We start from the raw sequence: 21,702 nt of genomic DNA, 5'->3' as shown, positions 1-21,702 counted from the left end.
TATTCATCAAGACCTTTCATTTGAGCACCAACATCAATTTTTCATATATTTATATATATTATATATATGTATATATGAAAAATATTTCAAAAATGCATGTGGGTACTCAAATGAAAGCTCTTGATGAGTGTAACATCGGGATGAGCTTATATCTTTAAAAACGTCAATACTTAAGAAATGGCCTTGTATCTTGTGATCTATTGATATTTTTAAAGATATAAGCTCATCCCGCCATTAGACCCATCGAGACCTTTTATTTGAGTACTCACATCATTTTTTCATATATTTTATATATTTATATATTTCATAAATACCATATATATAATATATATAAAAAATTCCATGTGGGTACTCAAATGAAAGGTTTCGATGAGTGTAACATCGGGATGAGCTTATATCTTTAAAAAAGTAAATAATTAAAAAATGACCTAGTATCTTGTGAACTATTGACATTTTTAAGGATATAAGCTCACTTCAATGTTACACTCATCAAGACCTTTCATTTGAGTACCCACATCAATTTTTCATATATTTATGTATATTATATATATATGTATATATAAAAAATATATCAAAATGCATGTAGGTACTCAAATGAAAGCTCTTGATGAGTGTAACATCGGGATGAGCTTATATCTTTAAAAAAGTAAATAATTAAAAAATGATATTGTATCTCGTGAATTATTAACATTTTTAAGGACATAAGCTCACTTCAATGTTACACTCATCAAGACCTTTCATTTGAGTACCCACATCAATTTTTCATATATTTATGTATATTATATATATATGTATACATGAAAAATATATCAAAATGCATGTGGGTACTCAAATGAAAGCTCTTGATGAGTGTAACATCGAGATGAGCTTATATCTTTAAAAACGCCAATAGTTAAAAAAGTACAGTGCAATTTAGCAAAAGTAATTATTTAATAAAGCAAAATTTTATTTATTTATATTTTACAAGTCACGGCAGTCACCTAGTGACTGCAAGGTAGCTAGTATATATAATTTATTTATATATATTAATTTATTCGAATTTGAAAATTAAAATTCAATTTTTTAAAAAAATTAGAAATCTAAAAAAGTTCCAAATTTTTTTTTAATCATAAATGTTTTTTAAAATTCAAATGTTTTTGAATTCAAATGTATTTTTTATTCAAATTTTTTTTTTTAAACTCGAATTTCTCTCAAAAATTACAATTAATTTTATCTTATAGCTTCCACCGGAAAAATCCTGTTGCTACACCAATTTTTTTTTTCATATATATAAGGACATATAAATTTCTATATGGCCTCGTATAAACATATCAAGCCATGTCAATAAATTTTTTTTACAGTTATAAATGTAACTAATAATTACTATTGAGTGTTACTGACGGGAGATGTAATATTAATCAAAAAGTTTCAAACAACAACAATTAATATAAAATTTAAGAAAAAGAACCATAGTTACTTTCTTACTCGATTAAACTCATAATATTATTACGACAAACTATAATATTAATGTCAGACGCATGCTTTGACTGTTACCAAAGTTGGTGATTTATTTCACTAGTTTAATCCCCCGGGCATTTTTATGTCTGCCAGTTTTTAGACCTACTTACTTAATATCCCCCCTCACACTATAAACTTTACAAATGCTCTTTCTACTCCCCGAGAATTTCATTAAGGCTCAAACTATTCCTCAAATATTCGGCCTAACTATCTTCAAAAATAACTTAATTCCCAAAATTTCAAATCCTAAATCACAGATAAAAAAAAAACAAATAAAAAGAATTGGATTTTGATAAACAGAACAATGACAATAAATTGCCGGTAAATAAAAAAAGCTGATGTCTCCTCCTAATTGAGTTGATATCACGACAAGATTTTTAACGGTCACATTTACATCGATAAGCACCCTCGGTTTATATTTGTACGCTATAATATATACATGTGTGGGTGTTAAACATCTATAAAGGTAAAGTACTGAGCTATATATCGCCAGGGGTTCACCGTAATGGGCTGTGCGAATGACAAAAGGCTGAGCATCAGATCGATTCCCCACTCGCTTTTGTAAATAATGTCCTTCGACTTTTTTCCTTTTCATCCACATTTTTTATTTTATTGTTATTGTCTTTTATGTACATTTAAATAAATTCATACAAAACAAAATACCTTCGAATCAAATGTATAAAAAAAAACATTCATAAATCATTATATCAATAAAATAAATAAAATCAATCTAAGCGCAATTGTCCAAATTCTTACTTATCCGAGGGAAGCGTCTCCAAGTAATCAATCAGACGCATCGCGGCTATTTTTCTCATTTTTTTGCTGTAGTTCAAATCACACCTTGAGTTCGAGTCACCTGACCCATTTTCCCCTAAATTATCAACCGAGAAAGTCGAAAAGAAGTTGTTGGAAAAATATTTCTTCAATTTGTAATTATAACATTCACAATTACAATTGCAGTTACTTCCCGTAAAGCAAGAATTTAATTTTTGGGAATTTTTCGGTCGATGCAATTGTTTGGTTTGGTTAATAACTTCCTTGTTCTGCTTCGTAGATCTCAAAAACTCCCTTGGAACTTTTTCATTATTTTTACGGTACAAATTTTGAGCCCTCTTGTGAGCAGGATAGAGATTTTCGTAAGAAAGTTCTCTGGAATTTAAAGAAAATTTGGACACAGCTCTACGATTTTTCCTAGGATGATGATGATAATTGTACAGCGGTAAGTCTTCTGTACTTGTAGCTTTATTGCGTTTTTTCAAAATCCTGCGAATTATTTCCCGAAACGCCTGTCCCATTTTCTGGCACCCTTCTTTGGAAAATACGAGTCGAACATCGCGACAGGCTGACAAAATTATTTCACGGACATACATCGGCAATTTATAGGTAGGACGTTGCAATTTGTCAGCGTTTATCGACCGGTAATTTTGGTTCTTTTTGGAAGCTTTGAATTTTGAGAAACGATAAGCTTCTAAGCAGGCGCACCTATAGAATTTGTGGACACAAATATGGCTGTAGTAATTAGGTCTTCTACAATTGGCCTCAGCACGTGAAAAAGTTCTTGAAATTTTGGAAACATCTGTTGTGATAGACCGAGGAATTTCCGAGGCTGAGCTTTCAGAAGTAACAATTTTAGGTACTTCTGATTTCTTCTGCAAACTCGACTTTCTCTTCTCGCTTTCTTCCGCAATAGACTTTTCCTCGACACCGGTTTTCACTTTTCCAGAATCTAAGCTCAGCGTTCTAGGCTTCAGCTCCAGAATATCAACTTCACGGAATTCCATTTCTACAATCGGACTAAGACTGCTGCGATCTTTGCTGAGTTCAATCTCCACAGCGGATTTTTGCAGAACAGACTGTGCTGAGGTAAAAATGTCTTCAGAATCGATAGTACAGCCGCAGCCTTCAATCACTTCGTCTTTTTCGTCAGTCTGTAATTTTACCGGGGCTTTGATTTCTTCAACTACTTCCTCTGAAATTCCGCTCTTCCGTTTTGCCAATTCGTGTATTTCTTCTTGAAAGGAACCAATTGAACAATTTTTCTCTTTTTTCAGTTCATTTTCTTCAATTCGTTCTTCTTCAAACAATTTTCTCACTTCCAGCTTCACTTCTTGCACAGAAACTGAACATACTGAACAACAACAATCATTTCCATGTTTTTTATCTTCAGAATTTGATTTTGGGCTTTCTGGCTTCATTTCTTGTGAAGAAATAGAACATGATGAACAATTGCAATCATTACCATGTTTTTTATCCTCAAAACTCGATTTTGGTCTTTCTGGCTTCATTTCTTGTGAAGAAATAGAACATGATGAACAATTGCAATCATTACCATGTTTTTTATCCTCAAAACTCGATTTTGGTCTTTCTGGCTTTATTTCTTGTGAAGAAATAGAACATGATGAACAATTGCAATTATCTTCATGCTTTTGATTTGTAAAAATCGGTTCTTGTATTTCTGGCTTAATTTCTTGTGAAGAACCAGAACACGATGTACAATTGCAATCATCATTTTCTTTAAGATTTTGATTTTTAGAACTCGATTCTTTCCTTTCGGCTTTAATTTCTTTCAAAGAATCTGAACCTACTGAACAACCGCAATCATTTTCGTGCTTTGCATCCCCAAAATTCGATTCTATCCTTTCTATCTTAACATCTTGCAATGCAACAGAACAAACCGCTTCATTTTTCTCAATCAATATCATTTCTTTAGAGTCCAAATTATTCACTTCAAATTTATCAACCATGTTCTTAACAAATCCCTCTGAAATACAATTTATAGACTCGTTCTTCGGTAAATCCTTCAAACTATTTCCCTCATAATCACAACTATTATTCCCTGACTCATTTTCTTCAAAACTGTCTTCAAAATCAATCAAAGGTTTCTCGTCACAAGCCTCAATTTTTTCGTCACAACCACAAGCTACTTCATCAATAGTTTTCAGAGCCTCAAAAACCGATGAATTTACCGGAAAAATACTTGCACTATCCTCGGACTTTTTCTCCGACTCTGCCGGTCTCAATTCCAACTTTTCTTCAATAGTTTGAACAGAAATCGACTTTGAATCTAGAATTTGTCTCGACGAATCATTTTCGTTAACGCTAATGTAAATATCAATACTTGAACTCTTTGAACCACAGCCATTTTTATCATCATCACAATTTCCTCCAGAACAACAATTTTTATTCTTCCCAACCACACTGCCAATGGAACTACCAGAAGAACAGTCACAAGAATGCTCAGAGTTGCATTTCACCGAGCTTCTCCATGATCTAACGCTAGTTTTCGCAGTAGTGTAATCATCATCAAATGAATCAAGTTCACAAAAACATAAACCAGGACATCTACACAATTCACCTTGTGATTTTCCACAATGCTTTGGATCTAAACATTTATTCCTCTTTTTTGGAATACCAGTATTGTAAATTCTTGATGAACTTGCGTTAACTTTTGAGTCTCTCAAATCACTCTCGTTCAAATCAAAACTATCTTTAGTTACCACCAAACTTCGTTTCTGTATTGTTGAATCATTTTTCTTTGACAAACCATTGTTATTATTTGCTAAATTTGACTCAAAATTTTTGGAATCATTTTCCATCAGATAATTCTCATCAGATTTAGCTTTAGAATTCTTACTAATTTCTTCAGAAATATCTTCCAGCTCAAAAGAGGGATTTTTTAATGCCGCAAAATCTTTTTTTGAAACATCAATTCGTTCCGTAAATAAACAAGATTTATTTCCATAATTTTCTTGTTTTTTCAATTGTATCTTCACATAATTTTCCTTGAATTTGCACAATAATTGACACTTTTGAACATTATTACCATCCATAGGCTCCAAAATTTCATTTAAAGAACAGCAGGTATCTCTTAGCGCTTTTTCTAATTTATTTTTGGCTTTTACACTCGCAGGTGAGTCAATCAAATCTGTTTTTATAAAATGCTTGATCAAATTTTCGCACTTACAAGGCACCGGTGATTTGCGAACCTCTGAATATTTTGAACTGTGCGGGTCTCCAATTAACACTTTAAGCTTTTTTTCACCATCATTATTATTATTATTGTTATTTGAAGAAAATTCTGCGGATTGAACGGCAAAAGAACTGCAGGAACCAGAATTATTTTCCGAGTTTGATTTTCTACTTTTGGAACTATGCTTGGAAAATTTCCTGAATCTTCGCGGCGAAGAGCCAGAATTTGAGTTAGAAGTCGGATAGGCTGAAGATGTAGAGCCTATTTCGGCCTCTACAAGACTTGCTCTGTGTTTTCCCTCAGGAGTGATGGAAACAGATTGCCTTGCGACGCGCCAGTAGCTTTTCTCGTTAACGAAATTCCAGGCATTGGCGTACCTTAGAAGATTTTTCTCGCCCAAACTGTCGAGGTCGCGGCAAACTTTGTCCAGCCGATTACTCAAGACCAGGGTGTTTGTCAGGAAATTTACGACCCGGCTGTTCACCAAGTAGCTGGAGGCTTGCTTCAAGTAGCTTTGCACCACTCCCACTTCGTACTTTATCGTCGAGACTATGTTTAAGCATCGTTCCCAGTATGATGGTGTGTCTATTGTGGTTTTATCGGTGTGGAAGAGCTCGAGCAATTCGCAGATTCGCTTGTCGATGCTCGGGACAAATAAAGTCCGAAGGACATCCACATAGGGATCGTATTTTTCGAAATTAAATCCAGTTTCATTTACAGTGTTCTGGAATTGGTAATTATTTTGGTAAATATTATGGAAAAAATTGAGGTTGAGGTTAAGTGTAAAAAGTAGTTACCGAAATTGTATTGGCTGTAATATTCGATGCATGGGGTTGGTTTTCATTCATATTAACCACGCGTAGCCCACCATCAGAACTATTTTGGTGGACTTGTAAATGTCTATAAAAATAATCATCTCGATGTTGAATTAATAAACATTTTAGGTAATTTTAGTTTTTTAATAAACTCAAGTGAAGTTGGGCATTGAAGGTGGCATTTTTAAAACAATTTCACATCGATTGGAAGCTTTTTTGAAAGAATAAAATTAGATTTATAAAGTTTTAACAATTAAAATTCATTTTTGACATTAATTATTCAAAATCTGGAGTTTGATGATTTTTTAACTTAAAAAAGAATAAATTTTTTTTAATTTATATTAAATTTTCCATTGTGTAGAAAAAAAATATGTGTAAAAATTATTTTTTTTAATATTTAATACTTTTGAGAAAATTAAATTGTGTCAAACATAAAAAATTTTTTATTTTATAGTCTATTTAAATTTCTACGATCATTTTGAAAACAAAAATTTTTTATGATAATTTACTAGCGACCTTGCAGTCACTATGTAACTGCCGTGTGAACTATAAATAAATAAAATTATGCTGTATTAAATAATGATTATTGTTAAATTGAGCTGTACTTTCTTAAATATTGACGTTTTTAAAAATATAAGCTCATCCCCATGTTACACTCATCGAGACCTTTCATTTGAATACCCACATGCATTTTCATATATTTTTCATATATTCATATATATAATATATATAAATATATGAAAAATTGATGTGGGTACTCAAATGAAAGGTCTCGATGAGCGTAACATCGGGATGATCTTATATTTTTAAAAATATCAATAGTTCACAAGATACAAGGTCGTTTTTTAATTATATTAAATTGCACTGTAATTTCTTAAATATTGACGTTTTTAAAGATATAAGCTCAACCTGATGTTACACTCATCGAGACCTTTCATTTGAGTACCCACATGCATTTTCATATATTTTTCATATATTCATATATATAATATATATAAATATATGAAAAATTGATGTGGGTACTCAAATGAAAGGTCTCGATGAGCGTAACATTGGGATGATCTTATATTTTTAAAAATATCAATAGTTCATAAGATTCAAGGTCGTTTTTTAATTATATTAAATTGCACTGTAATATTCTTAAATATTGACGTTTTTAAAAATATAAGCTCAACCTGATGTTACACTCATCAAGAGCTTTCATTTGAGTACCCACATTCATTTTCATATATTTTTCATATATATATATATATATATATATATATGAAAAATTGATGTGGGTACTCAAATGAAAGGTCTTGATGACCGTAACATCAAGATGAGCTTATATCTTTGAAAATGTCAATAGTTCACGAGATACAGAGTCATTTCTTACTTATGTATCTAGAAATAGATCATTTTTTAATGCAGCCTAAATACTTATCATAATAAATTGACTATCGGTGAGAATGATATAAAACCTTAAAAAGGCACAAATTCAAGTTAAGACCTTTGTAATAACACTAAAAAAACCGATTTTATCAAATGACTATCCTGGACACGAAATTTTTCTTATTCTCTTAATAATATAGATAAAAAAAATCTTAAAAATTTTCAGATGACTTTTTTTAGTGTAATTATTTTTAAATTTTCAATTATTATTTTACGATAAAAATATTTAAAAAATGATTAAATTTTTTATAACTATAATTAGTAATAAAAAATAAAGAATCATTTATAACAAATTAAAATATTAAAAAATGAAAAAGGTATTTTAGACAAGATAAATTTAAAGTAAAGGTAAAAAAAGTGGAACAAGGTTTAATAGTTGATGAAAAAAAGGCACCAGTCGGTCGTCTCGTTTACTAAATTTGAGTGGATGATGAGAGGAGCGTTGAAGGGTAGAAAAAGGGAGATGAAATCAGCGGGGGTGGCCCATTCAGATAGTGGCCAGAGCAAACTCGCTCCTGTTGGCGCGTTCGCGGGGGATCAATACTCGTGACGCCGAGACGACAGAGGAGCGTAACAACCGTTTTCTCAAATAAGTACATACCGTCTTTATACACTCATCCCTTGTACACATACACCCACGTCCAACATCTATTTTAAGGTCTTATTTTTCCAAGATCCTGCATCTATATCTCTAGAGTTACTCGATAAATAAAAGTACTGATTACAAAAATCAATGAGCGCGACCTTGTCCCTCAAAAATATTTTAGTTAAAATTTATTTTTAAAATCGGCAAGCTCGGTATTTTTAATTAAAATTTTGTTTTAATTAAAATGAAAATATTCTGTCTCCATGATATGACGCAACAATGATAAATTTTCGTGACATTCACCCCAAAAGTATAAATAAGACGTAAGTCGGGCAAACTAATATTTCAGATATCGTTTACTCCGATTCTCCCCCTACTTAATTTAATTAATTTTTTAAGGCAATAAATTAAAAAATATAAGTTATATTCCATTATTAAAAAAAAAATAAATACATTCCCTAGTTTGTTCAATTTTGTAATTAATAATTGAGTAATTAGAAAAATATTAATAATTAATTTTTAATTATTATTTTTGCGACCGAATTATATATATAAATTAAAGTTTTAGCGCCTAGCGGTCAAATGACTAGTAGATCTAAATTCAAGCCAACGGATGGACATTCCATCTTCAATATTGGTCGAGGGACATATTCTTTCTTTTACATAATTTCGATGGGGATCCACCGAACTCGAATACTAATGAAGCTGAAAGCTTTTTGTGGTATCTGTTCGAGTTATAAAGATGTTTATTAAATGAAAGAAATTAAATGAGAGTAAAGACAAACTTTGAAAAAATAATCCCCATCGAAATTATGTAAAAGAGAGAATATGTCTCTCGTCCAATATTGAAGATGGAATGTCCATCCGTTGGCTTGAATTTAGATCTACTAGTCATTTGACCGCTAGGCGCTAAAATTTTAATTTATATGAATAATTAATTTTTATAAAATTTTACCTCGAGATTTATTTACTCAAATCTATATTATTAAGAGAATAAGCAAAATTTTGCCAGTGTATTTATATGATAAAATGAATTTTTATGGTTAAATTTGGTATCATTAGAAAGGTCTTGACCTGAAGTTATGCCTTTTCAAGGTTTTATATCATTCTCACCAAATCTCTAGATATTTGAAAAATCTCTAGATTTATAATTAAGAAATTACCTTGTATCTCGTGAATTATTAACATTTTTAAGGATATAAGCTCACTTCAATGTTACACTCATCAAGACCTTTCATTTGAGTACCCACATCAATTTTTCATATATTTATATATATTATATATATGTATATATAAAAAATATATGAAAATGCATGTAGGTACTCAAATGAAAGCTCTTCATGAGTGTAACATCGGGATGAGCTTATGTCTTTGAAAACAACAATAGTTAAGAAAGTACAGTGCAATTTAACAAATCTTTTGTGAAATATTGACATTTCTAAAGATATAAGCTCATCCCGATGTTACACTCATCAAGACCTTTCATTTGAGTACCCACATCAATTTTCATATATTTTATATATTTATATATTTCACAAATACCATATATATAAAATATATAAAAAATTCCATGTGGGTACTCAAATGAAAGGTCTCGATGAGTATAACATCAGAATGAGCTTATATCTTTAAAAACGTCAATAATTAAGAAATGACATTATACCTTGTGAACTATTGACATTTTTAAAGATATAAGCTCATCCCGATGTTACACTCATCAAGACCTTTCATTTGAGTACCCACATCAATTTTTCATATATTTATATATATTATATATATGTATATATGAAAAATATATCAAAATGCATGTGAGTACTCAAATGAAAGCTCTTGATGTATGAAACATCAGGATGAGCTTACATCTTTAAAAATATCAATAATTAAGAAGTGACTTTGTATCTTGTCAACTATTGACATTTTTAAAGATATAAGCTCATCCCGATGTTACACTCATCGAGACCTTTCATTTGAGTACCCACATCAATTTTTCATATGTTTTATATATTTATATATATGTATATATGAAAAATATATGAAAATGCATGTGGGTACTCAAACGAAAGCTCTTGATGAGTGTAACATCAGGATGAGCTTATATCTTTAAAATCGTCAATAGTTGAAAAAGTACAGTGCAATTTAACAAGTCATTATTTAATAAAGCAAAATTTTATTTAGTTATAGTTCACAAGTCACGGAAGTCACATAGTGACTGCAAATTCGCTAGTAAATATAAATAATTTAAAGTATTTGCTGCGAAAAGTACAACTCATGGTTAATTCTGTTTAAAAATCAAACCCAGTTACGTGATACGTGCCAAAGATTCCTTGCACGCGAGTCAATGATTCCAATGTACATCGTGTCTTATCGATGCTAAATATTTACGGAATTTTATTCCCTCAATACTCAATTTTAGTCTTTTAAATTTTTACTTCATAAACGTTGAAATATTTTTATAATAAATTTTATAATTTGTCTCTAAATAAAACAAAATAACTTATTTATATACTAAAATTTTTCCTCCCTTATTTCCGCAGTAATTTATACTGTCAAAAATAACAACACCCATAATTCAAATTATTAATAAATATTACACTAATTATATCGATTAGTGCCCGAAAATAAAATCCTCACCCATAATTCATAAAGCTAAAAATACTTTTAGAGAAGTATTTTTTTTTCCCGTCTAATAATAAACAATACATTAGAAAATTGAATAATAAAATAATATATAATAAAATTGTCTATTGATTTGTGATAACTGATAACAATAATTAGTGATAAAAAAATAACAAAATTGCATAAAGGTATAGGTAATTTAATGAAGGTGATAGAAGCACAATAAGCGACCTGCTTTTTGGTCGACGTAACGATTCTAAAAGGGGTCCTTTGATCTTTCGACCCCACCGACCGCCGTAAACGCAATACATTTTATCCCTTTGCTTTGTCAGACCGTTTGTTAATCGATCTGTATTATACTGTCTACAAATATCTTGTTTATGGTTAATGTAAATCAAGATTAATATCAATATTTTTATTAAATTTTTAATTTTTGGTGATTAATTAATTATTTCAAGTACAAGGATTTTTTTTATTTAAAAATTTTTAAATACTTTGTTTTTTAACTAATTAATTTTTATTGTTAGGTAATTTTTTTTAAATAAATTTTTAAAATAAAAATAATGATTTTTAGTTTGTAAATTGAAGGAAAAATATATTTTTAACAAATCATATTTTTAATAGATGAAAATTCGAGATTAAAAGGATGAACATGTAACTTATATCATCAATAAAATAGATATAGGTCGTGTGCGCCGACTTTACCCGTACCGAACGATGCAAAGTCGAGTACAAGGGATAAGCGTGGGCGGTAAATTCACGTGAGAAAAGTAAAGCGCGTTACGAACATCCGTTTGTTAGGTGATCAATACTTTAATACCGAACAACACCGGAGAAGGCGCGATATTCTTGCTCGTGCGTTCTAAAGCCTCAAATTGCCCAGTTTGATAAACACGCGTTATTTTGTTGCTAAAACTATTTATTTAGTTGTGGTAATAAACAATATTCTACATTTATTTAATAGTAAGTTACTTTTTTGATTATTCTACTTTATTATTTTTAATAATTTTTTTAAAATAGAAATTGAATATTGAGTCAGAGAATTTTAAGTCTAATTACAAACATGGAGATAAAATATCCGAAAAATTTATTAATGATATTAATTAATTAATTTTTGTTTTATTAACTTTGACTTTCTTGTGAAGAATAAATTTAATGAATTTTATAAACTAAAGAAATTTTTAATAAATTCAAGAATTATAAGAATATGTTTGTAAAGTAATAAATTTTTTATATTTTTCAGTTTTTTAATGATAAATATGATATTCACAATTGGAGTATTGACAATTGTTACAATTGTTCAAGGAACAATGCACATGCCATCTTTGAAGGTAATTTTATATTGTTATTATTTAAAATTTTTAAATTAATAATAATAATATTAATAATAACTAGCAACCTTGCAGTCACTATGGGATTTGTGAACTATAAATAAATAAAATTTAGCTTTATTAAATAATGACTATTGTTAAATTGCACTATACTTTCTTAAATATTGACGATTTTAAAGATATAAGCTCGTCATCATGTTAGACTCATCAAAAGCTTTCATTTAAGTACCCACATGCATTTTGATATATTTTTCATATATACATATATAAATATATGAAAAAATGATGTGGGTACTTAAATGAAAGGTCTCAATGAGTATAACATCGGAATGAGCTTATATCTTTAAAAATGTCAATATTTCTTAAGATAAAAGGTCATTTCTTAATTATTGATATTTTTAAAAATATAAGCTCATCCCGATGTTACACTTATCGAGACCTTTCATTTGAGTACCCACATGGCATTTTTTATATATTATATATATATATATATATATATATATATATATATATATATATATATATATATTATTTGTGAAATATATAAATATATAAAATATATGAAAAATTGATGTGGGTACTCAAATGAAAGGTCTCAATAAGTATAACATCGAGATGAGCTTATATCTTAAAAAATGTTATTAGTTGGCAAAATACAATGTCATTTCTTAATTATTAACGTTTTTAAAGATATAAGCTCATCCCGATGTTACACTCATCGAGACCTTTCATTTGAGTACCCACATGGCATTTTTTATATATTATATATATATATGGTATTTGTGAAATATATAAATATATAAAATATATGAAAAATTGATGTGGGTACTCAAATGAAAGGTCTCAATGAGTATAACATCGAGATGAGCTTATATCTTAAAAAATGTTATTAGTTGGCAAAATACAATGTCATTTCTTAATTATTGATGTTTTTAAAGATATAAGCTCATCCCGATGTTACACTCATCGAGACCTTTCATTTGAGTACCCACATGGCATTTTTTATATATTATATATATATATGGTATTTGTGAAATATATAAATATATAAAATATATGAAAAATTGATGTGGGTACTCAAATGAAAGGTCTTGAAGAGTATAACATCGGAATGAGCTTATATCTTTAAAAATGTCAATGCTTCACATGATACAAGGTCTTTTCTTAATTACGCATCTAGAGATAAAGATCATCAATATTTTGAGTTGAAAGATTATTATTAGTATTACTATTTTATTTTTTATTTTTATTATATAAAAATATCTGTTTATATTAAAAAAAAAAAAAAAAAAAAAAAGGTCCCTCTGTACTCGGATTTACTTCTCCGAGACATAATTGATCATATGAGCAAAGACCTAGCAGAAACAGCAGACTCTTATCTGGATTACCCAGAGATGGTTCGCGACGGAGAAGACTACGAGAAAGCCAAAGAAATCCCCGCAGAAATGTCGATTGATTACGAAGAAATGGAAACGCTTAATCCTAATCCAAGTATCCGCGATCACGAGTACCTGAGACACAGTAGTCTTGTAGCCAACCAGAGAATGAACGACGAAGCGGGTGAAGATAGACACAAGGTTCAAGCTGCTGAGCCCAAGAGACCCAAGGAAGAGAAATCCGAGAATACTCTTCCAGCTTATTGCACTCCTCCCAATCCGTGCCCAATCGGATACACAAGTACTTTTATAAATATTTTTATTGCTTCAAAAAACAAGTTAATAAAATTATATTTATTTTTCAGATGCAAACAATTGTCTAGAAAATTTTGAAAACACCGCAGCTTTTAGTCGCGATTTTCAGGCATCCCAAGACTGCATGTGTGATAGCGAACATATGCTTGATTGTTTGAATAACAATAATGAGAATAATCAAGCTATGAATGGACAAATTACCAATTCTGAATTTGAAAAAATTGTTGGAAGTTTACAGGTTGATTTTTTTAATCAATATATATATTAGGGAGTTTTATGGGTTTCTTTCGGAAAAAAATGGCCTATTTTCAATAATTTGTTTTTAATAGAAACAATGAAATATTTTATTCAAATTTTTTACTGTCTTGAAGATACATGTTTCATAAGAAATTACTGAAATTAAAAAAAAAAATATTAAAAACCCTGCTAATGTGACGTCCGCGTGGACAGCAGAACTCCTAGCAGGATCATTTGAAGTGAAAAAAAAAAATATGTACTTTAGCTAAGACTTCAAACTAGGTCTTGAACGAAGGAAAAAAAAAATTAGAAGAACGGTTGACCCTGAAGGCCATCCCTGCAACTTCCCGCTAATTCCATACCTAGGCGCTTAAAATTGCACTTATGACGTTTTCGAGCTCTTCGAGCTCAAATATACAATTTATGTGTTATTTTGAGCTCTCCGAGCTCAAATAGATAGCTTTGCTATGCTTTTGAGCTCTTCGAGCTCAAAAGTCTTATCAAAATTCGATGAAACACGATTTTTCTAGTTTTCAAACTGCTGTAACTTTTTAATAAATCAACCGATTTTGACGCGGTAGGCAGCGATCGATGTGGTTTTTTGAGCTCTATAAATGATTCTAAACAAAAAAATTGATCTAATGAAAAATTTCGGAGTTATTACAAAAAAACACTTTTTTCGATTTTTTTCGACAACGATATCTCACAAACGCATCAACCGATTCTGACGCTCTATGTGGCGATCGATGCGGGATTTCAAGGTTAAGAGCTGATTAATTTTTGAAGTTGATCGGTTCAGCCAATTCGGAGATATTTAAAAAAAATGAAAAAAAAAAACTTTTTTTGTCACTTTTTTTGCAATTTCTCGAAATCTACTGGTCCGAAACGGTTTCAACTTACAGGAAATTTAAGTTTAGCGAAGTCCTTTCGAATGACACCAACCGCGATGAAATCAGTCAAGCCGTTCAAAAGTTACGAGAGCTTTACACACACACACACATATACATACAGACGTACGGAAATCATCGTGAAAATACTCAGGAAAGCTTCCTAGGACCTCGAAACGTCGAGATCCGATGAAAACTCGATTTTCGAAAAACGGGGTAAAACCAATAACTTCCCGATTTTTGAAAATTTTCAATTTTCTTAGCCGGAAGTTAAAAATGAAAATTGAATTTTTGGCAGAGGTTTTCACAAAAAAATTAAAAATTTGGCTAAAATTTCGCGGCATTTTTTTTTAAATAGTTGTAATCGAAAAAAAAAAAAAATCCTTCGTTCAATACCTTGTACATTATATCTCGAAGACCTGTCTAAAATTTCATCAAGATCGGTTGAGTAGTTCTCGAGAAATCTTGACCACCGTCTTTGATAACATAGTTTTGAGAAAAACGCGTTTAAAATTTTGAGTTGTGAGAAAATATTATTTGGATCGATTTGAAACTTTAGGACAGTATTCTAAAGATGTTGTAGAATTTAATAAGACAAAAAAATCAATTTTTTGAAACCGTGAAACCCATGTAACCCCTTAATATTAATAACCAATAAGTGAAAAATAATTTTATAATTCAACAAAATATAATTATTTTTTTCAGGAGAGTAATCCTTATTTCCGGGGTGAAAAGTTGCCAATTGCAGCTAAAAAAGGGATCAATGTATTTTCATATTAAAAAATATTTTTAAAATTGGTTACCTCAAAATTTTATCACAAAAATAATCAACTTGTATAACTAAATTTTTTTTTTAAATTATGTACTTTAATTTTGATGGTAATACCAAAGTATGTACTCAATGGTCTAATATAAAATATATTATCGATTATAAATATTTTAAAAAATATTTAGAAAAAATTGGTGTCGAATCAAAAATATATCATTATTTATAAATTATAACAACTGATAAATATAAAAAAAAATTAACATATATATTATGAAATATGTTATATATAATTTATTTCTAACGTTGAAAATTGACAAATTTTAATAAATATCTATTACTTGAGTATTTTTAACAGAACGACAAGACACAGTTATATTATGCATGATACTTAATTTAATGAAATTGAAATACAATTGTAATTATGAATGGTGCTACAATAAAAAAAAATGTATAATTTAAATGCAAAATTTTTTGTACCTGAAGTACTTAGAAGTAAGAAACATTACGCAAAAAATTAAAGTAATTTTTGAAAATTAACAATAAATAATTTCGACAAATTTTTTTACACTTACAAACAATTTAAATAGAAGATTAATTAATTTATATGTACATTTTCGATTTTTGATCGTTTTAAAATAATTATACGACTAAAATTATCTAAATTTTATAAATTTCAATAAAAATAACTATAAATATATAAATATTGTATTAACAAACTCAAACTAATATTATTGCAAGAACTTTGATGGTGATTAAAATTACCAGCAATAATTTTTGCTATTTTTTCCGATAGCTCAGCAGCGTTGTGTATATTTTACTGAGAGCTGTTGTTAAATCTTCTCGGTCTTTTGCTCCTATAAGTAAATAAATAATTCAATAAATAATTAATTAGTCATCAACAATATTTTTTATAAAATTGTTAAAAAAAAAAATTATTTTTGCATTAAATAGGTAAGCCTTAAAAAATAATTACCTGTCATAACAATTTTTCCATTTACAAAAATAAGCAAAACAATCCTTGGAGCAATTAACCGATAAATGAGTCCAGGATACAACTCCGGTTCATAGGAAGTAAAATTACCATGAGACTCGCATAAACTCTCCAGTTTTATAGGAAACTTCAGGTCGCAAGTCGCCACGATATTTTGAATTTTAAAGTCCTTGAACTTGACGTGAAAGCCTATTTTCTGAATGATTCGCGCGAATTTTCGGGTCGCTAGGTGGGAGTCCTCCTCGCACCGCGCCCCAGTGCAAACTAACTTTCCTGATCTGAATATTAGCGCAGTAGCTCGCGGGTTCCGGATTCTCATCACCAGTCCAATGAATCTCGCTGGGTTGTACTCGGAGTTACGCGTGCAAGCGTTTATTTTCATTAGGTTCAACTCAGTTTCTAAATTGACAGTCGAGACAACGTTCCTAAATTTATTACAGATCTTGATAATTATTATAGCAAGTATTAATTTTTTTTTTTATTTAAAATAAAATTTTTTTTTAATTTTACAATAATTTAATTATTATGAAAAAATATTTAATAAAAAATTTTAAAATGTGAAAATTAAAAAAATTTTACTGCAGTTAATTTTTTATAAAAATTGACAATTGTCAGCTAATTTCAGTATTATGAATAATTATTAATTATTAATTATTTTTGAATTTTTAATATGTCAATTTTTTTATATTTTTATAACTAAAAAATTTTATTCAAAAAAATTATCAAAGTTAAGTTAGTCGACATTTAAAAATATTTTAATTTATTTTTATTGAAAAAATGACTTAGAAAAAAAAGAAAAAAAATTTTCATTTGTAAAAAAGTGTAAGTGCAATTTTTTAAAAATATTTTTTGTTCTAATTTAAATATTTAAAAAAAATTAAAAACATCGGCTAACTTTAGTATAAATAAAATTAGCCAACATCTGAAAATTTTTTTATTTTTTTCATTGAAAAAATTATTAGAAAAAAATTTTTTTTAAATTCATATGTAAAAAATTAAAAAAACTATAAGTGTAATTTTGAAAAAATATTTTTAAGGTTTAATTTACCATGAAGCAAAATCAAAAAATTAAAAATGTCGGCTAACTTTATTATTATCAAAAAATTTGACATTTAGAAATTTAAAATAACAAGTGCAAATTTTTTAAAAATATTTTTTTTTTTATAATTGACTTGTAAAAAAAATTACCAGATGTTTTAATAAATGTCACATGTACCTTTTAATTTATCTACATGTGAATATTTTTTTAAATTTATTTACTTAAAAAAAAAAAAATTTATATTATCTTTTTTTTTGTGTTGAAATTTTTAATGAAAATTAATTTAGCCGACATTTAAAATTTTTTATAATTTTTATTTATTGAAAAAATCATTACAGAAAAACAAAAAAAAATTTCACTTGTAAAAAACTTGAAAAACTATAAGTGCAATTTTAAAAAAATATTTTTTTGTTCTAATTCAATTATTGAAAAAAAATCAAAAAATTAAAAACGTCGGCTAACTTTAATATTATAAATTTTTAATGAAAATTAAGTTAGCCGACATCTAAAAATTTTTAGAATTCTTTTTTATTGAAAAAACTATTACAGAAAAACAAAAAAAATTTTCATTTGTAAAAAACTTGAAAAACTGTAAGTGTAATTTTTTAAAAACAATTTTTTATTTCTACTTTAATAAATTAAAAACAGTAAAAAAATTAAAAACGTCGGCTAACTTTAATATTATAAATTTTTAATTAATAATTATTAAATTTAAAAAACTTACTGTATGACAGGTTCCAACACTTCTTTTTGACCAGTAGCCGGAGTCGAAGCTGTCATAGAAGCTTGAGGATTATTATTACTAGTACTGCTTTGTGTAGCACTAGGTTTCGGTACATTTGTCTAAAATAATAATAATTAAATATTATTATCAACAAATAAATAAATTAATAAATAAAAAATTATAACCTTTACTTACAGAGAGCGGTGGAGCCATCACATTGTCCTCAGAACCTCTTCCCAGGCTGGGACTACTAAGTAGCCGCTTCAACTCATCATTTTCCCCGGACATTATTAATTATTCTATTCTATTTACTATTTAATAACCCACTTTAAATTATTATTTTAAACAGTTGTCATTTATCACGTGGAGTTTTGAAAGTCTTCCAGATGCTGATGATCTGATGAGACTTTTTACAACTAATATGATTCTTTTTTTGTTGGCAGTGAAAGTTATTTAGATTGTCGGCATCTAGTGACTTTGATGTGTAACTAGTCACTAGGGAATGTTTTTTAAGTTTTAAAAATTAACACGCGGTATTTAATTTGTGGTTAATAAATTTAAGTGGTATGAGGAATTACAAGTGAATTTAAAGTGACGTTTTATCAATGAAGAATTTGTTTCTTTTAAAGAAAAAAATTTTAGCTTCTTCGGGGATCGAACCTACGATTGTAGGGTGTGGTGTGTGATTTAGGGAGCTGTGAACCATTCGGCCACACGTACAGAACGGAATAATCGATGGAATTTTTAGTATTCTTATCCAGCTGTTAAAAGAAAGTACTTGCAGCGCCGTGATTTAATTTTCGCGCGGAAAAAATTAGTTTTAAAAATTGTAAATATTTTTTTTTTGACAGGTCATAAAATTTACTAAAAGTATAAGAGTGATAAATTTTATAATTAATTTAATTTTTAATTAGTTTAATAATTAACTTATTTAATTAAAGAAACTTTTTTTTTAATTCATTAATTCATAATAATTAAATTAAGAAACATTTGGTAAGTTTTTTATAATAATACTGAACTTAGCCGTCAGCTGTCAATTTTAAAAATTTTTTTAACAAATCAATTACATGAATTTAAAGTTAGCAGTCACTTAATAATTTTTTAATTTTATTTAATAAGTAAATTTGCTCCGAAAAATTATTTCTGAAAAATTGCATTTTTTATTTATTTAATTTTCTAAATGTCAATTTTTTTTTCTCATATTCTTTGACATAATTTAATTGTTAAAACAATTCTTAAAATTATAAAATATCTGCTAAATTAATTTTCATTAAAAAAATGCTTGTAAAAATTTTCACTTGTAATTTTTATTCATTTTCACGTGTGGTATTTTTTAATTAAATTTTTTTTTATAATAATTTAACTACTATAAAATTCTAAAAAAATTTTTATCTGTCAACTTCAGTGTCATTTTTTATAATTTTTTAATAAATAAATTATGACATTAAAGTTAGCTGTCACTTGACAATTTTTTAATTTTATTTAACAAAAAGATTTTTTTCAAAAAATTATTTTTAAAAAATTGCATTTTTTATTTTTTTAAATTTCTAAATGTCAATTTTTTTTTGGTCATAATTTAATTGTTATAAAATTTTTTCAATTATTAAATATATGCTACATTAATTTTCATAAAAAATTTCACTTTTATAAATTATCAAAAATTATAAATGAAATTTAAACAATAATTTTCTAGAATTAATGAATTTTTTAAGTAAAATATCAAATATCAGCTGATTTTGGTTTAAGATAGTAGTCTGGTAACTTATGCCTATTTTCATGACTTCTTTGGAGGGTGGTTTTTTATAGGAAAATAAAAATGAATTATTTTGAATATTTAGAGTGTTTTTATTTACATATTGAAAATATAAAAAAAAATTTATTTGAAAAAATTTAATAGTTTATTACTATTATTATTGTCACTCGAAGTTGGAACCTCAAAAAAAATGCACGTGGGTGGCCCGGGTGATTTTGGCTCTTGATGTTATCTGAAATCAAATATTCGTGATTATTCTTAATCTATAGACATGTCATTCTGGTCGGAACTACTGAAGTTAAATTTCAAGGGTAAATAACAAAATGGCGGACTTTGAAAAAAAAAGTCCTTTTATTTTAGCAAAGAAAGGGTTGTAAAATAAAAAGTTAGGGGTGAAAAAAATTCTCGTTAGTACCGACGAGAACTATAAGTGTGTAGAACAGCCTGTTAAAATTTGAAAGCAATCGGTTCAGTAGAAAAAAAGTTAATACAATTATTAATTACACGCTTTTTTACACGCTTTATATTAGCTTCACTTGTATGTCAGTTTGTCAGTATGTCAGTATGTCAGTATGTAACTCTCCATGGGTAATTTGCGCGCCTGAATATTTTTGATAATCAACAAATAATAGTTTAAAAAAACTAAAAAATCACGCTTTTATAAATAAACCAAACTAAAAAGTAAAAAATAAATAATAGTTTAAAAAAACTAAAAACACGCTTTTTATAGAAAACCAAACTAAAAAATAGAAAATAAATTTAAATTAAGAATAGTGTTAAAAATTTCAATAAATATAAATTAATAATAGTGTAAATAAAAAAATGTATTTTATTTTAAAAAAAGCGTGGGGTGCTTTTTAAGATATTATCAAAATGATAATCACTCTACTCATATCTGTCAATAAAATATTTATAACTATTGACACCATGCACCTCACGCTTTTTTTAAAATAAAACTAGAATTTGAATTTGCGCGCGCAAGCGCGCGCCTGACTATAGCATTTGCATATATTTTCATGCTTATGATATATTCGACCAATCACGTTACGAATAGTTTGATGCCACATACATTTCATCTCAATTTTATATTAGGAATTTTATATTAGGATTGACACCATGCACCTCACGCTTTTTTTAAAATAAAACTAGAATTTGAATTTGCGCGCGCAAGCGCGCGCCTGACTATAGCATTTGCATATATTTTCATGCTTATGATATATTCGACCAATCACGTTACGAATAGTTTGATGCCACATACATTTCATCTCAATTTTATATTAGGAATTAGGAATTTTATATTAGGATACATTTTTTTTATTTACACTATTATTAATTTATATTTATTGAAATTTTTAACACTATTCT

The 21,702-nt window shown here is 28.1% G+C and overlaps 2 protein-coding genes across 3 annotated transcripts; one reads left to right on the top strand and one right to left on the bottom strand.

Moving 5' to 3' along the window:
• Positions 1-11,731: 11,731 nt before the first annotated feature.
• LOC123259204 lies at positions 11,732-16,290 on the top strand. The gene is made up of 5 exons (XM_044719544.1): positions 11,732-11,878; positions 12,159-12,246; positions 13,545-13,923; positions 13,988-14,175; positions 15,767-16,290. The coding sequence occupies exons 2-5, from the start codon at positions 12,166-12,168 to the stop codon at positions 15,839-15,841; spliced, it is 723 nt and encodes a 240-aa protein (XP_044575479.1). The 5' UTR covers positions 11,732-11,878; positions 12,159-12,165; the 3' UTR covers positions 15,842-16,290.
• A 219-nt stretch (positions 16,291-16,509) lies between these two features.
• On the bottom strand, positions 16,510-19,308 carry LOC123259202 (TATA-box-binding protein 2). 2 transcript variants are annotated; one of them, XM_044719542.1, is made up of 5 exons: positions 19,163-19,307; positions 18,780-19,072; positions 18,585-18,703; positions 16,804-17,246; positions 16,510-16,684 (listed from the first exon to the last, which is right to left on the bottom strand). In XM_044719542.1, the coding sequence occupies exons 2-5, from the start codon at positions 18,870-18,872 to the stop codon at positions 16,608-16,610; spliced, it is 732 nt and encodes a 243-aa protein (XP_044575477.1). In that variant the 5' UTR covers positions 18,873-19,072; positions 19,163-19,307; the 3' UTR covers positions 16,510-16,607. The 2 variants fall into 2 exon arrangements, with proteins under 2 accessions (XP_044575477.1, XP_044575476.1); XM_044719541.1 differs by having other exon boundaries at positions 18,780-19,308.
• Between the last annotated feature and the right edge of the window lie 2,394 nt (positions 19,309-21,702).

This window comes from Cotesia glomerata, linkage group LG2 (genome assembly GCF_020080835.1).
Source record: "Cotesia glomerata isolate CgM1 linkage group LG2, MPM_Cglom_v2.3, whole genome shotgun sequence".
Taxonomy (NCBI): Eukaryota; Metazoa; Arthropoda; class Insecta; order Hymenoptera; family Braconidae; genus Cotesia; species Cotesia glomerata.
This window is presented reverse-complemented; position numbering and strand designations above follow the sequence as displayed.